The following is a 17,999-nucleotide window of genomic DNA, read 5'->3' on the forward strand; positions in this document are numbered from 1 at the left end:
ATACTCAGTCCTACTGGGGAATCAGATCCAATGAGGTTTGCTGGTCCTTGGATCTGGCCCGCAAATCAAAAGCCACCTTGTCCCTCTCTGCTATTGTTCCTTTGCAGTCACCAAAAACCAGCATAAATAAGATTTCACTGTTAACTGGCGATCTATTTAACATTCACTGCCTGGAGCTCCACCCTAGTGCTTTCAGATTACTCGGGGACAAAAGAGGAAAGTTTGCTTCATGACACTGGCTAACCCATCCCAGAAGGATAAAAAGGGTAAATGCATATTCATGAGTCAGCAAGCAGCATGCATGATGCCCTTGCACACAGTTACACCCCCAGGAGTCACTGACAGTTCAGATCAGAGCAGGTTATTAATCAAGGCCAGCTACTGAAATCCAATAGCTAGAGTAAATCTGACTAACCTACTTCTCCCAGCAGCTGCTGGAATCCCTACCAGATTTCACTATTTTTTGAATGGCAGGAGCCAGGGGATATTTTGCCCCGGGCTTGTCTAAATAAGGACATTACTTTTTCGAAAAGGAAGACTGAAAGCTTGCCGTGGAGGCTGTTTTAGAAATGACGGCTCCTAAGAGATAGCCCTACAAAGGGATCTTCCCCACTGAGACAGAGAGGCTTGATCGTTTCCTAGGCTGGAAAGAAGGCGCAAGGCTCAAATAAACAGACTCTCTCCTCCTCATGCCTGTGGGCACTAGCGGGGCACAGCCACTCCAAAGGGAGGATGACAGGGCTCGAAGAAACCTGACCAAGTGGTCGGAAATTGGCTGCAAGCCTCTGCACGCAGCAGAGCAGAGGAGAACCAAGGCACGACCTGAGGACCAAGCTCGTTTACACTTAGGCAGCCGCTAACAGGTTGCATTCGTGGGGGGCGGAGGGGGGTGGGGGTTGTTTTTTTGTTTTGTTTTGTTTTTCCCCATCGAGTTGTAAATTTCGCTCAGAGCATCGAGCAGACCCAAACCACCGGCTCTGCTGATCTCCGTGCCGGCGGCGGAGGGAGGGAGGGGGGGGACCCTCCTGGAGAACCCCGCGGCTCTGCCCAGCGCCGAGGCGGGTTTGGAGCCATCGCGCTGCGGTTCGAACCGGCCCCGGGCTCCTTACCTGTCTGCCTGCGGGCCGCCGGCTCTGCGGCTTGCCAACCCTCCGGTCCAAACCCGGGGGGGGCGGAGGGGTGGCTCCTTTTCAAATAGCCGCCTCGCCCAGGTGTGTTACACGGGAGGAGGGTTTCAGAGGCTTCTTCAAAAGCCAGCGCTTTGGGGGGGGGGGTTAAAAAAAACCCCAGTACATTAAAAAACAAAACAAAACCCGGGCCAGCGCTTTAAAGGTTAACCTGGGTTTTATCCAACCACATCCCGGCGTGGCTTTTCCAGCACACTGACCAATGAGTGCAGCCCGTGGGAAGGGCTTAGGATGCTGGATCCCCCCCTCCTTCTCTCGTCCCCCCCCCCTTCCCCCATTTTTGTGTTTGTTTTGTTTAGTAAATTAATGCAGCAAGAAAGTCCCAAGATCTGGCGAGCTCTATCCGGGCAAGGAGGGCAATGCAATGGATTAAGAGGCCACTGAGGTACTTTTCTTTCTTTCGGATCACCAGGGGAGTCCCAGAGCCATGAAACTTGCCCTCGGCTTCCTCTCCACTTGAGCCCCAAGCAATGGGACACCTTCCCTGCAGCAATAACAACTTCCTCCGGGGGGGAATAGCCCAGAAAGCAGGAATCAACCGCAGCCAAAGGCTCCAGGAGGAGAGCAAGATTTCCGGGACAATCCAGCAAATGTCCAGCGCTGACACATTCCCTTGGATTTAACTGGAGAAGACACCCCGGCTAGCAGAGGAGATTAAAAGCGTTGGGCTGGTGGGGGGGGGGGTTTGGGGTTTTTTTAGGTTTTTCCCCCCCTATCCCCCCTTCCCCCATGGCAAATATACTCTGGTTGCATCTTGCCTGTTCCAGCAACTCGATGCCAGGACTGGGATCCCACTGAAGGGATAGGAGATTTCTGTGCAGGAATCTGCTCGCCCAACCAAACCACACTGCAGTGTGGGGGGGTGGAAAAAAGATCCGCGGTGGAGTTTAAACACCAAGTCTCTCTCCAAGGTGCTGCCACGGTAGGGGGGGAGGGGGGGTCTCTGTCCAGGGTCCTGAACTCAGAGCCCCCAATTCAGCTTTTTCCTGCTGATCCCCGCCGCAACACTCTCAGAGGAGGGTTGTCTGAAAATGTCCAAGTAGGAAGTTCCAGCACTTTATTCCGCCTGGTTTGGGGTTCGGTTTTTATGACCGCCGTTGCTGTTATTCTTTGAGTGGCAATTGATTCATTGGTTTATTTTATTTTATTTTATTTTTTTTAAAAAAAAAAAAACACTCGTGGACTACAAATCACCAGATCGGAAACAATGTTTAACGTCAATGCACTTGGAGTCTACGTTTGGGAAACTCTAGTATTCTTCAGGTAGGCTGTTTTCTGCTGCCCACTGGGCTAGGCGGAGTTTGCATGGATGGATGTGCTGATGTTTCCTTGGGGTTAAGATTCTGGGTTTCAGATTCTCCAGCCATCACTTGCCCGCCCCCTCCCTTTTCCTTTCTGGTTATTCCCTGGGTCTGACTATTTAACCTTCCAAGGCTAGAGACTTGAGGTAGCTTTATGAGTTACTCCGGTTAATCAGCACTGCATTCTCTCTCTCTCTCCAACCGCAGTGCTGAAAACACCAGGTCCTCAGGCTGGTAGGAAAGTGACAACTAGTGGTGGCTGAGAAGGTTGCATCTGAACTTGCGCGACTAACTAGTTCATTTTCTTCTGAAAATTGCGGGCTTGAGTGGGCTCTGTTTCCATGTTCAGTTATCACGGTATCTTTAGAAATAATTGTCTTGCTGCTTATGGAATACTCAACCTCCTGGGTTTCAGCCTGTAATTGATACACCACCCGGACACACAGAAGTAAAATCATTTCTTTTTCTAAACTTTCTACAGACCACTTTTAAAAAAAAAAAAAATCCTAACATGGGGGGGGGGGACAAGCGATTAATAAGGTCCTTTTGCAATACGATGCACTTTAAATCTTGATTTTGATCAGCTCTAGTTTGAAGCTATATCTTGTTTAAAGAATAAGATAGGAGAATGGGCACTCTAACTCTCTGAAGGGACTCTGTGTCACCTCTCTTATGAATGCTTTTATTAAACACCTCAAGGGAAATAGTGGCACATAACAGCACTGCTGTATCTGAATGAATAATGCAGTCGGCCGTGATGGTAATGATAGATGTCACATACATGCATTTGGAAAATCATTCTTCTTTTATGACCTGCAGGGCTCATCAATCTTACACGTCATTGAAATTGCATGGCTCTCATGTGGTAAGCTCTGTGTGTTTTAAACATACTAATGCCCAGTCTTGTATTTTAATAAGGGACAGTGAATAGTATTCTCTACAGGTATAATGTATATTGCCAGGGTCATTGTTAATTACGTTTTTTTCACAATAGTAGTGGAACAATTATTATCTAACTGGCTTTTCCCTACGAATGCCAAGGTCTTCCCAAACATAAAACTTGAAACCTTTTCCAATTCTTCCACAATCAGAATTAAAGATAAGGAACCCCTGATAAGAAACCACAGTTCACCTGTTAATACTATGCAGAAAATGGACAGAAATTTTACAGCATAAGCGCAGCTTCATAATGGGGTATTTAGAACGTAGATCAAGGAAGAAGGACTTTGGAAACAACTTCTCAGGGACTCAAAAACAACCCAACCTTCCGTACTTTAAAATGTCTCTCTTCAACTCCAATGTGGCGGCACTGCAAAGCATGGTGGAGGTAGGCAAATAGATAACGTTTGTATGCAAATTAAATCCTTCATTTCGCCAGCAGTAGGCAACATTGAACAGAAAGATGAAAGACAAGATTACTTAAATATAAACACCTCTTCCCACTTTGCCCGAAACTTTCTGGAATGCTAGCTACCCTTTTCTGGAAGAAGAAGAAGAAAAAGGAGAAGACGACCACCCCTAGATGGCAAGAACAGAAGAAAACACCTAAACCAAAATTTGATGTGGTCCTAATATCATAGACAATGACAGTTTCTCCTAAGCTGACTGAGGTTCAGAAAAGAGGTATTTGTGTATACCCATTTTACCTCTCACCTATCTTGTTCTAAAACAAATTCTGCACACTCTATGTTTGATATGTATCACACAGTGTGTGTGTATTTGGGTGGGGGGGGGATTTATATTCAGAGGTACTGAACATCTGCAGATCCTGTTGACTACCACTGGACTTCTGGGTATGCAGTACATCTGAAAACCAGGCTCCTATGTTAATATATATATTAATATATAATGCTGGGTATTACATACATAATTGTATCTGTGTCACTCATACAAAAAAGGTACTTTAGTTTTAGGTGTAATATAAAATATTTTAAAATATGCCTGACAATTATCCTTAACAACAGAAGTTATTTGAATTGAAACTAAACTGTTGCCTGCAATTATTTTCCAAATAAGAAGCAAATCAACAATTCCTGTACAGAGTAGGTTCTGCATATCTTTCCCCGCCACACACACTTTATTTAATACAGGCTAAAATCCACCAGCCCTTCAAGGCAGGAATAGTGTTGTTATTGTATCTTTAATAAGATCATTTAAGATTAATAGATTTAATAAGATAACTTCCATTAACCACCGTTTACAAAGTTAATATGCCAACTACCCACGCAGAAGTCATGCATAGTGTAATCCAACAAAAAACAATCTGGTAATCCAAAAATCCAAAACAAAAGAATGCATTACATTGAATTATATGGTGTGCCCACCTTTATTGTCAGTCTGTCAAAAATATTGTGGAAAGAGGATCTGTAATGTGTCAGCACGTCAACTGCAAAATAATAATAAAGAAAAAACCAATAAAGACAGATGGGTGGGGGAGGAAATCAACACAGCAGATACAGAAAATAAAATTAGATCTGCTGTTTAGCCATAAGGCCTCTGCCAGCCTTACAAAAAAAATCCTGTGAGGAAAAATAACATCTGGTGTCTGATTGCAAACATTAAGATATTGCCAATATAATATTTGTTTCGTTACAGTTGGGGTGTTTTAGTAAGATTTGCCTTACTAAATCAGCTTGATCTGAAGTTTTTTTTTAATGGAAGAAGGTGTTTTATTTTTCTACCTGCCTTCACAGACTGCAGTCACTTTACTGTGACTCAGACAATTACGGAGTCTCTAGGGAAGACAGAATGGAGTGGTGTTTGTATCAGACAAATTGTTGAGTTTGTTTTCTAACATTTCTCTAAACTGACCTCCGTAAGGGGCAATAATATTTCTTGAGTTGATAATGGATAGGGCCACATTTTCAGATACACCCTCTAATCTGTGCCTACCTTTATGCAGACATATTAAAATAATGTGTCTAGGAGTCAAACTGTCTAAATTGCATGCACAAATCCTGTAAATTACATCATGCAAAACACAAATTTAGAGGCTATATTTTCAAATTTGACTGGTAATGGTCTTGCCTGTGTTTCCTGCCTATTGTACCACTGCACTAAACCTAGTGATGCAGAAAGATCACTCGAGATGTCAATATAGAGTGTACATGCACCTAGTATTGGGATGGGGTAGAAAATAAGGATAACCTAGAATATACTTTTACTGAGATAGACTTTGAAATGATCCACTAAAATAACATAGGCCCAATTCTTATCTCACTTATACTGCTGTAAATCAGGAGTAATTCCAGTGAAGGCAACAGAATTATACCAGTGTATACAAAATCAGCTTCAGGCCCTGCCTGAACAGCGAGTCCTTTGCGCTAACAGGAATGATATTAGATTACGGTTCTGAGTAATTTGCATGCTGAAAATTGCTGCCCGTGTGAAAACCTTGTTGGACTGCTTTATCTAATATTTTCCTACCTGCACCTCCTACTCATCTCAAAGTATCAAAAATGTCTTTAAAGAATGTATTTGTACACAATGAGAAGTTGTCATATTGAAAATGAAATCCCCTTTAACCTCGCAGAGACCAAGGCACCCAAATTTGTCTTCCATCTCTGGCTCTATGGACTTTAACAAGCAATATGCACTTTGAGACACTCGCTTCTGTTTCATGAAAATACAGCGGAGGGGGGTATACATCCAAACTTCCCCCACACCTCTGCAGTGCTGGATAGCATTGCAGTGAAATCTGTGAGCGGGGCACTGATCAAGACTTCTCAAGTCATAGCCTGAACAGACGAGCTGCTGTTTCCTTAAGTTAAGGAGCAATTTCCACACACTAAAAAAAACAACATACTGAAAATTTTGCATCAAGACCTGTTGTGCCTTTGTTCTGAGATTATTTATTTGATCACCGAAGAAGAATATTTAGCAAAGCCTTAAAATAACTGGTAGTAAAGAGAAAAGGAGTACTTGTGGCACCTTAGAGACTAACAAATTTATTAGAGCATAAGCTTTCGTGAGCTACAGCTCACTTCATCGGATGCTCACGAAAGCTTATGCTCTAATAAATTTGTTAGTCTCTAAGGTGCCACAAGTACTCCTTTTCTTTTTGCGAATACAGACCAACACGGCTACTACTCTGAAACCTGGTTGTAAAGAGGCTTTTTAACTTACTCGATCTAGGACCTACAATAGCTCCATTAAAGACCATTGAAAGGGTTTCATCTTCAGAGCTTAAAAGTGTGAGGAGGTGGACAGCTCCTCCAAAGAAACCTTTACAAATCATTCCACTAGAACAGACCGATTTGGAATCACCCCTGCTAGAAGCGTGAGGCACTTTTGTTTGTTGTCTGATAGAGATTTTTTTAATTATATTTGTAATATTCATTTTGATGAAGGGAAAGAAAAGGTCATTTTAAAAATACACATACTGCTTTATCGTATGCAACAGGCTGCATCCTGATGCCTCTCTGCTAATCACCACCATCACTTCCCTAGGATGGCAACTGTGTGGGTTATTGGTTATCTCCTTGATTAGCCACGAAATCCAAAGGAAACCCCATTATAAAGCAGACAAAATTCAAAGGATCGATAGGTGTCCAAACAGAAACCATGTTTTCTTAAGAGGGAAAATGTAATTGTGCCACTTGAAAAGAATGCTGCAGAAAAGCCAGTCCCATCCCCCCCGTCTGCCAAAAAAAGCCTTGTTTCTAAAGTATGGTCACAGTCCACTGTTTAGGTACTAACGGCCAGTTTTTGCCACCCTTATTCTCCTCATTTTGCAAGCAGTTCAACTGTGTCAGTGCATCACTAAGTTCAGATGCCACAACGGGGCTACCTGCAGAATAAGGCAACACTCACTGAGAGTCCAGATGGCAGAATCTGACCCTTACATATGATGAGCATGTAAAATCTTTTGTGGTCCCAGGGATTAGCTGAAAACAAGACCTTCTTCAAGGTCAACATCCGAGTCAGTGTCCAGGATGTTCCCAATTCCACTCCCCGGGGGAAAAAGGTGTCTGTATCGGAGAGGGCCTTGCATTTGAGTTAACGTTGCAACTGAGATGTAAGAGGAGAACAGACCTCCAATTCATTTTTAAAAGCATATGGGATTTGAACAACCATCCTGGAGACTAAGGGGTTTGTTACTTTAGCCACAAAGCTATTCAACTCCAGAACGGAAGCACTTGTAAGAAGCAGCATGCTGCCGTTCCCATACTCCTGTGTAGCCTCATGAAATTCATATTGCCAGACTCTCACAGGGTGAATTTGGCCGAATAAAATGAATGATCTCAGCATCTGAACTAGATGTTAGTCAATGACTGGACTGAAATTACTTTATCATCCTAACGCTGACGGATGGTCATTAAGCTGAGATGTAAAACCAGCTGAGAAGTCTGATCTCATTTCTACCCGGAGTGCAGGTTAACAGGGCTCTGCAAACTCCATTGTTAATAATCACTTGAGAGCATAATGCCAAACCTTCTAATTAATATAACTGTTATTTAAATACTTACAAAAATCACCCTGTACCGTATCAAACCATGTCAGAGCAAGTTCATACACCAGGTCTCAGTTATTCATTCATGGAAATTTTTAAACTTACTTTAAAAACCCCATGTGACTGATACTAAAAGGATAGCTAGGTCACTAAGGAGCTTTGATTTTTCTCTGTTTTGTTTGCATCAGCTCTCATAGACTGCAGGAAGGCACATTAAATCACTTTTTTCATTATTTACGGTAGTAACCCTTTTAATTTGCTATTGTTACCTTAGACAGTTTGACTTACCATCCTCTCCACTGACTGAGAGCCTTTGGCTGTGGGTGTAGGCATAATCATTTCTATTCTTCCCCTTAGATATTAAGGTTTCATGTGTTCTCCCCATATCTAATCATGCGTGGCTTTTCTTTTTTATATATATATATATATATATATATATATATATATTATTATTATTATTATTTTTTTCTAAGCCACTCTCCCCTCCCCACAATGACTTCACTAACCAGCTGTGACTGTAATGACTCACCTCAAGTGATTTGGGGAAATTAGTTTTATAAAAAGCTGCTAATACCATCATTCCATGGTGGTTTAGCAAAAAGCTAGGGGTATCGGAAGAGGCAATTCTACTAGAGAGAAATGGCCAGCTGCGTCCTGCTATATGCGACAGAAATCGTTATCTATCATGTTTGCAGAGACCCCATCACCATATTGTCTATGAGCTAGCCTCCCATGCCTGCTATACCTGTCTTCAAAGAGAGAGAAAGAAAAGTATCCATTTAATCAGACCTTGCATAGTAAAATGTTGCATTGCTGAACTCAGGGGCTCATTTCCCCTAACAATTGAAACCTTAAAAAATACACTGGTGCCTATATACCCCCAGGGTAGAAAGGTCATTTTCATGACAGAGATTTACACCAGTATTAAATTCTTAGAGCTCATGGACCAGCTCCTTGGCTGGTGCAAATTGGCCTAGCTCTGTTGACTTCAGTGGAGCTATGCTGATTTACAAAAGCTGATGTTCTGGTCCTGTGTGCTACAGATTACACATACACATACAAACAGCTTCTGAAACTCTCCTGATGCTTCAATGGATTGACACACCGATTCTGAGAAACAGCCTTTTTTACAAAGCACACACAGAAATATCCTGCAGAGAATAGAGACAGATCTAAATAGATGCACTCTTCAGCTATACGTATCGAGCACAACCCATGATGCAGACAATTATTCATTCCATATATTGCGCCACGGTAAGCTGCCGATTTCAGTACTGCATCGCATCTGGTTGGTCCGTAGGCATAGCCGGCCTCATATAAATATGTCTCGATCACAGCCAATTCCAATTGAGAAAAGCCTGAGAAACCTTAATTTACCAACATGGAATTTTGATTTAAAAGCAAAAGCAACAAAACAAGAAACCCTCCCATAATCTTGCACCTTTTTTCCTCATCCCCCCTCCAATTCCTCTCTGGCTCACTGCACGCTAGAAAAAGGAAAGCCCATAAATAAAAAAAGCCTCATCGGACAGCCTACAGTGGGCTCTGCTGTATTTATCAGTGCCTCATTGTGGGCGGGGGGGAAAATAACCTAGAGGTTGCCAAGACGAAGAATGACATGTGTGGAACAGTGGTGCTTGAAGTGCAATCAATCACTGCACACGTTGCCTTCAGACTCAAGCTGGCAGCAGCAACCTGAGATACACCAAAATCAAAGACATTTTTTCTCCCTAGACAATGGCCCACGGTCCTTGTCCTCATTAACAATGCAGATCAGAAAATACTGAGCAGGACTGGAGCAAAAATCAATGGCAGTCTGGACGCCTAAAACATTGGCTCATTTCAGCAGTGAAGTGCAGCATAACTAGAACTCTGCACCAGCTAGAAAATTCCCTCCATTGCCTCCCAGCCACCCTTGCTCTTTTGTTTTTCTGGCTATGGTCTTGAGTGAGACGGTACAGAGCAAACCCCTGAAAAGTGCCAAGCACCCACAACTCTTCAGACACCATCGTGGTGGGGAAAGTAGAACCACCTGGGGGACAATAAAGAGAGAAAGGCAGCTGACTGTATCCAGCAACTCTGACAGGGTGCTCGGTTCCTCACAAGATCAGGCCTAACATGTATAAAAAAAAGTGTGCAAGGTGTACAAAAGACAAAGAGGTACCCATGGGAGACACTTATGAATGCAGCAGAGGCAGAAGGAGTGGAGGACACATGTCAAATTCCTGCTATGTGGTTCTTTTCCCGCCATATAAATTCTACTTTGAAGCACTTGAAAGGACTGTAAATGAAATCTTCTGGGGGCTATACATACTGCTCAATTCTCCAGTCAATGACACCACTTCTATACTAGGGCATCTCTGCCAAGCTCACTGCAATTCCTTTTGATTTCCTCCACTAAAGCAAACCCATGGTCTCCCTTTCAGTGACTCCTAGATCAGATCGATTCAGTTTAGGAATCGACACAAGGCCTTCCCCCACCCCGAGCCGCAGCCATCATCCTCTCTGCCTGCCATCCAAAAATCAAAGCCATTCCCATGCTTTCTGCTCCATCCATTGCTCCCTGCCATTAAGATTCCGGGATTTGAAATTAGCCGGCAATTGCACTGTCAAAGCATGCAGCTGAGTCAAACACAGCTTGTTCTTCAGCAGCAGCATTGGCCCTGCAGTGCTGGCAGGAGTGAAAACATGATTTTGTCAGGAAACTGCACAGATCTAAGTTGGAGGGTGCATAGGGAAGCAGGGTGGAGAGCTCTCACAGTTGTGTTGCAAAGCCTCACCATTCATTTACAAAGTTATATTTCATTAGAGATCATGAATGAACTGGTTAATTACACCAGGAGTCAGAAACGGCAAAGGAAACATTTACCTTCAGTTCCCCTTTTCAGAGCAAGGTATTCTCTCTCATCTAGCTTTCCAACCCTTTTTAATTCACCTGGGCTCTCCATGAGCCCAAAGGGCCCTTAATGGCTAGGATTATTTTTGATAGAATTCAATTTATTTCTCAGTAAATTCATTTTACCTCTATACAATATAATTTTCAAATGGAGTTCCAATGTTACAGTAGAGAGTGCGTAATTTCACAGATAAGCAATGGATTGTGTTTGGTATCAGGATGCCTTTCACAATATTTGTGGTCTAATTTCACAGAATAAAAGGCTCTTTGTGGTCGATGTTAGATTTCTATTAATGAAAAGGAACTCTATTTAATCTACAATTCATCACGAACAGCAACTGTAATAGTGTTACCCAGTCTTAAGAAATGTTAACTATTCCTAAACTGAAAGTGGTTTTATTTTTAAAAAGCATCTGTAGTGAACTCTCTACGTATGCTGTTCTGATGTAAATGCAAGTGATACTAGAACTGTAGGAACACAGGCAGGATAGCAACAAAATGGTAGATGAAATTTAATGTTGATAAATGCAAAGTAATGCACATTGGAAAGCATAATCCCAACTATACATATATAATGTTGAGGTCTTGGAGTCATTGCGGATAGTTCTCTGAAAATATCCACTCAATGTGCAGCGGCAGTCAAAAAAGCAAACAGAATGTTGGGAATAATTAAGAAAAGGATAGATAATAGGACAGAAAATATCATGTTGCCTCTCTATAAATCCATGGTATGCTCACATCTTGAATACTGTGTGCAATGTGGTCGCCCCATCTCAAAAAAGATATATTGGAATTGGAAAAGGTTCAGAAAAGGGCAACAAAAATGATAAGGGGTATGGAACAGCTTCCATATGAGGAGAGATTAATAAGATTGGGACTTTTCAGCTTGGAAAAGAGATGGCTAAGGGGAGATATGATTGAGGTCTATAAAATGACGACTGGTGTAGAGAAAGTAGATAAGGAAGTGTTGTTTACTCCTTCTCATAACATAAGAACGAGGGGTCACCAAATGAAATTAATAGGCAGCAGTTTAAAACAAATAAAAGGAAATATTTCTTCACACAATGAACAGTCAACCTGTGGAACTCCTTGCCAGAGGATGTTGTGAAGGCCAAGACTATAACTTGGGTTCAAAAAATAACTAGGTAAATTCATGGAGGATAGGTCCATCTATGGCTATTAGCCAGGATGGGCAGGAATTGTGTCCCTAGCCTCTGTTTGCCAGAAGCTGGGAATGAGCAACACAGGATGGATCACTTGATTCCCTGTTCTGTTCATTCCCTCTGGGGCACCTGGCAGTGGCCACTGTCAGAAGACAGGATACTGGACTAGATGGACCTTTGATCTGACCTAGGATGGCTATTTTTATGTTCTTATGTTCAGATGAGTATTCGAGAGCTGTTAGAAATCAAGGGCCAGATCCAAAGTCAAAGCAAATGCCCCAAATTTCCTAGTTGTGAGATAAATAGGTTCACAGATTCCAAGCCCAGAAAGCACATATAAATGATGAGACTATACTTACCTAGAGTCTGAGGCCCTGGCTTTGCAAAGGCTTACATACATGTTTAAATGTATTCACCGTAGCCCTGTCTGAGCAAGGTGTTTAAGCACATACCTAACTTTAAGCATGTGAATGGTCCTATTGATTTTAAAGTCTTTGCTATATGAAGAAGTGATCATAAACATTTTTAAAATCTCTGTGTGTGTGTGTGTGTGTGTGTGTGTGTGTATACACACACATGGATTTATTGGATTTGTTTCCTAATTCACGGCCAATTAAAAACAATATTGTATGAAGTTCTGAATTATTATTCTTCATTATTTTTTAAGAGAGGGATTTTTAAGAGATGCAAATTAGGATTGCAAATCCTATTGAAAGTCAACAAGAGTGTTTCCAGTGCTGCACAAGACACAAAGACCTTTATCCCTGTCCTGACAAACTTACCATTGAAAAATCTGAATGTCATCAGGCAGGCTGTAATGAGAGTTTATAGCTCCACAACCATACCTTTAAGTGAGTCTCAAATAGGGAGAATAAACCCAAATTAAAGTGAAAATAATACCAATATCAATTCAAGGGCAACAGTTAAAAAGATATATCTGTAATACACATCATTAGGAACAGAGAGGTAGCTCCTGGTTTATTGTGGTGTGTGTGGAACTCCTTTCTCCCCCAGAAGGTTGCATTGTTTCTGCACTGTGACAATGCGTGTTCATTAGTGAGAGAAAAACTATAACAGGCAACACTGAATTAAAACGGTAAATATAAAGCAGCTTGGACAATGTCATTAATCACGAGAGTGAGGATTGTGATAGCAACAGAGGACCTGTCCCATACAATCTGTCATCCCCTTTCCTTGTGCCTTTTGTTTTGAAGTTGTATATAGCCCAGGGATTTCTTTTTTGCTCCGGGGTTGCTTTTTCTGCTGCTCTGGCCACCTGGACCTGCTCTCAAGTTGCTTTGTAGAGATTGTTCCAGCCACTGGTGGCTCTGCTTGGTTTTCAGTTAGTTTTATTGGGATACTTTACAGGTCTGGATGAGGCCCTTTGTAGGAAGAAGTAAGAGATGTGGCTGCAGGGATGTGCTATTGAAGGACATAGACACCTGCATGCTGCAGCCTGAAAATGATTTTCTCTACCTTTTCTAGAGGGTCTTTGGTTTCCCAGTGGATATTAACATTCCCTGGAGAGTTAATTTACTGATGCCAAGTGGAAAACTTTCTCCATCCTTGTTATGCACCCATGCAAGTATGTAGTAATAATTTACATTTATATATCCCCTTGCATCTTAAAGAATCCTAACGTGATTTTAAAACTCTGCCACTAGTGCAATGCAGCCACTTCTGGGGTGAAACATAGAAACTGCTTATACAGCTCATAGCAATACTGCCCAGCATCTTAGGACAAAGATGAGATTATTTCACATGTGAAATTTTTTTGCATGACTAAGAGATGCATGCAAAACCCCCGGCAGTATCTAATGCGTCCTCTTTTGCAGTCTTCATGTCCAGCAACATCTTCCTTGCCTTTCTGTACCTGATTATCTTCCCATCCTATCTCAAGACCAATGCCTGTGATTCTTACCCAGCTCTTTAATGAAAATACTAAATTCAGATGCTCCTTGAAACTTGGCTTTGCAAGTCCATTCCCTTACCCCATCACCTCCACAGCTGCTAACGGCAGGATATATTGAAACCACCACCCGTTAACTGCATTGCATGGGCTACAATCAGCGATGAAGCATTATATGACACTTTGCATGAAGCGAGAGAGAGATACTCAGAGCTCTGTGTACTCTGAGGCACACCTGCCCAAGAATTCAGCACCAGAGTCCCTGATTCCTGCAATGCGAGTTGCAGAGACAAACATTCAGAGAATGAGTGTGGCTCTTTTTAATTGAATTACATATAAATATTGATTGTGCTCTTCATTTCAGTATTCAATCTAATAAAAACCTCTGCTTGTGGAGGGTTTTTCCAGGCATTCCAGGCCACTGTCTGTCTGATGGTTTGCCACAGGATCCAATGTTGACGTGCTGCAAAAATCAGGGATGACCTGACGCAGCAATTAGGATGCCTCTCCCTCTTTCAGACTCTAGGCCTCCCTCTTTCTGGCTCCTGAGAAGGAGGAGTGCAGTCGCAGCAGACATGAGGAAAGAAGATGAGAAATTAACAGGGGAAAGAGGGTTGAGAAGGTAGGGGTGGGAGGAAATGTGACCAGACTGCCGGGGGGCAGGGGGAGGGGGATAAGGGATGGGGAACAGCTGGAAGGAAGAAGTGGGAGAGGAGACCACATATTTCAAGGAGGGGTCAGGTCTGAGATTGGCAGCAGGAAAGGATGGGACCAGAGAGAAAGACAAGGGGGAAGCAGGCGGAAGGCAAGCAGTGGTGAAAGGGAAGGGAACTGGCCATGCAAACCCACTCAGAAGGGCTCCAGGGAGATTGTTAGCAACTCTTGGCTGACTTTTCTTTATCTTGAGGCAAAGGGGGTGCCAGCCCGCTGGATTCAAGTTCCTAATCAGAAGCCGAGGTCCCTGAAAAGTGCCATGCCGGGGCCGACGTGGCAAACTCGCCTGGTCTAAAAATAATCTAATGCCCTCTTTGCATGGAAGGGTCAGGCCGGCAGGGAGCACAAAATGGTGGTTGACAGAAGGGTCCGCAGCAAGACTGAATCCGGCCTCTTTTATGCGGCCATTCCTGTTGTTCGAGTCCAGGTGCCACTTTAGTGGCAGTTGGCCACTGGTAGTCCTAATCTCTATAGCTAATATCAGGCCACTAAGGTGTATTTCTGTCACTAATGGATGCCAATGCTCTGTTTATATTTACACCTCCTGTAAGGGTCCAGTTTAATAAGGGTGTGACACCCAGGAGTGCTGGTAAGAGCCTGTGTTTATTTCCTGACCCAGCTCCAGGCTACAAAGGTTAATAGTCCTGTCACTTAACAGGGGTCAGTGTTTCTTATTTTACAGTGGTCCAAGAATAAGCCTAGCGATCCTTGAAGGGCCCTCACACATCTGAATAAATAAAAAAACAGCCTGCACACTCATGAAGCCACCCTGCCATTTCCTGGCTTCTTTTTCCCATCAAGACAGTAGCGTGTAAAGAGAAGCTTCCTCCTTCAGAAACTGCCGGCTCCTCTGCCTTGAATCCTTCCGAGGGGCCATCGTGACATCAGCGCTTGCTGTGGTTGCCCCAGCCAGCAGTATGTTTGGGATACTGTGCGCTGCAATGTGGAAGTTGGAGTTTGGTCCCCCGGGACTTTGGAGACAAACTCAAGCCAATCTTTTAGTAACTATCCACTGGCTGATGCTCCTAAAAGCATTGGTGGCTTCCTTGCTCAGCCTTCCTAGGGTCCCAGGGAGGGTCACTGTGACATGGGGCATTTAAGAGTGCTGGAGGGGGAATAACATGGAGGAAATGGGGAAATCCAAGTGGACTTCTCCCCACTCCACCTCAGAACAGAGCAGTACATAAGAGTGTAAAGTCTTAGATACATCACTCTGTTGTTGTGACATTTGTAGATAAATCTGGTAGGTAGAACAGGCTGATTAGACAGGAGGAAGCTTTTAAGCCACAAGTATGATGATAATCAGCAATGATGGAAAGAAAGAAAATAGCTGACAGTTAAAGGAGACTGTGTGAAGATGAGACGGGGAGGTCTGTCTAAATTGTTTCACTGATGCTTCTGTGTGTATGTGTTTGGACAACGGAGGCAAACTCAGGCTGATCTTGAGGAACCATCCCCGGGCTGACACTCCAAAAGGCACTGGTGGCTTCCTTGTCCAGCCCAGAGATGCTAGCCAAGAAAAATATACCTGATAAATCTGCCACGATAGAATATCTCACTTGCCTGAGTGATCTGAAACCCTATTCGGCCAGCAGGGAAATAAATTCAACCTGCCACATTTAAACGACTGCTCTTCGGGTTCTGGATGTGGTACGGGCTTCGGGCAAACATGTGTGGCACAGTATGTGACAGAAGTCTGGCACACTAAACTTCCAGTGACAGTGTATCACTTAGCTCAGAACTACAGTGTAATTCCTGTTCAGTTCCACATTAACTACAGGCCAGCAGTGGCCCAGCGTAGCTGTCGTGGCTTGTGAACCAATCAAAGGGGAGCCAGCCTGGCATTGCCATCAGCAGCAAAGGCTCAGACTGGGCGCACAGTGAAATCCCCTGAAATGGACTTGTTGCTTCTGCTGTGAAAGCTACACGAGAGAAACCTAACGCTAGATGCTTAGCTAGGCACTCACTAGTTCAGTTTGGGACTGGCACACTGGGGAGAGCTGCTGTCTATGGCTCTGGCTCCTGTACTGTAACGTGAAGGACACACACGCATGGCAGACCTAGTCATGGGATCGGGAGCGAGTAGCTCAGTTAATTGGGTAAGTCTGCTCTAGTGTTCAGACACCCACTGGGAAACACAGCCTAGGTCCCCCTGGCTAATGGGCTCATATGTTATTTATCACACACAACACAACAGCAAATACAGATTGTTTTTAACTGTTTATAACTCGCTACCCAGAGAATATTGCAAGAGGTGCTAGTAGATGACTCAAGGGCTTAATAGTGGGCTAAAAATCTTGCATCTCTGCATCACTGGTTGAAATCCAACTGAGGTCCGTGTTGCCTGAAAGTTCTTTCCATAATTATTCACTGGCCTGCATGAAATGAGTTTAGCATCTCGGTCTGTTTCCCAGTCTCCCGGTCAAAAGCAGAATCAGGAAGTACAAAGATTCCCTCCTCACCACCACACACCTCTAAAATAGGCTACAATGCAGGAAGGTGGAGAGGGTAACAAACAAACTCAGTCTTAGTTCTCTGGAGCTTCAGAAAATTAGCAGCCGGACAACTCTGGATTGCAGCAAGCAGAAAAATAAATTGTCCATGGGATTAAATATCCCACCTTTGTATGTTCAGTTAGCTTGGGCTGAAATTGCAGGGGTTTTTTTAAATTACACATTAATTAAGGCCGAGTTCCAGGGAAATCCATCTATATCCATCTATCTATGCTTTCACATCAGGAGAGTGTGTGATGTCTTCTGAGTAGTGCCATGAGAGCAGTATTATCATCCTGATTTTTCTAGGGACTTCCCCATCATTTGAACCCTCCTGTCTTCCTCACTTTAAAATGGGTAACAGCCTTATTTGGGTGTTTTATATAGGAATTCTATTCATCTTCTCACTTACAGATAATTGGCCAAATTCTGCTCTCAGTTAATACTCAGGCATTGCTGCACTGAGGTTGCACATGTGTGACTGAAAGCAGGAATTTGCCCTAGGAGGAATACACATAACACAGAATATTCATCTTAAATAGAAATAAAGACTCTGAGGATAACTTGCCTTTCACTGTTAGTTGTAGCTAAGCTTGGCAGAATTTGATTTTTATGTTTGTGTAATGTTGACGGATAACGTTGATGCTTATTTTAAAGTCTTATTTTTTTCTATTTTTATCCATTTTAAATTTTCACAATTGCAGGGGCATTGGACAACAATTATGTCATGAAAGTCGACATTGAGATTCAAAACATTAAAGCTTTTATAACCGGTAAAACACAAATTGTCAACATCCCATGTCAAAACATACAGAGTAAATCTCCTCAAATCAAACTCTAATAAGTTCTGAAGAAGCATGTTTCTTATTTTGCCTACTGTAAATT

The 17,999-nt window shown here is 43.0% G+C and overlaps 1 protein-coding gene across 1 annotated transcript in view; it reads left to right on the forward strand.

Annotated features, from left to right (window-relative positions):
• The first annotated feature begins 1,304 nt into the window (after positions 1-1,304).
• The window catches only part of GLRA1 (glycine receptor alpha 1), a 69,919-nt gene continuing 53,224 nt past the window's right edge, over positions 1,305-17,999 (forward strand). Inside the window, exon 1 of the mRNA XM_038413635.2 lies at positions 1,305-2,450. Coding sequence (XP_038269563.1) covers positions 2,395-2,450 — 56 coding nt within the window. The 5' untranslated portion in view covers positions 1,305-2,394. The remainder of the gene's footprint in view (positions 2,451-17,999) is intronic.

This window comes from Dermochelys coriacea, chromosome 8, assembly GCF_009764565.3.
Source record: "Dermochelys coriacea isolate rDerCor1 chromosome 8, rDerCor1.pri.v4, whole genome shotgun sequence".
Lineage (NCBI taxonomy): Eukaryota > Metazoa > Chordata > Testudines > Dermochelyidae > Dermochelys > Dermochelys coriacea.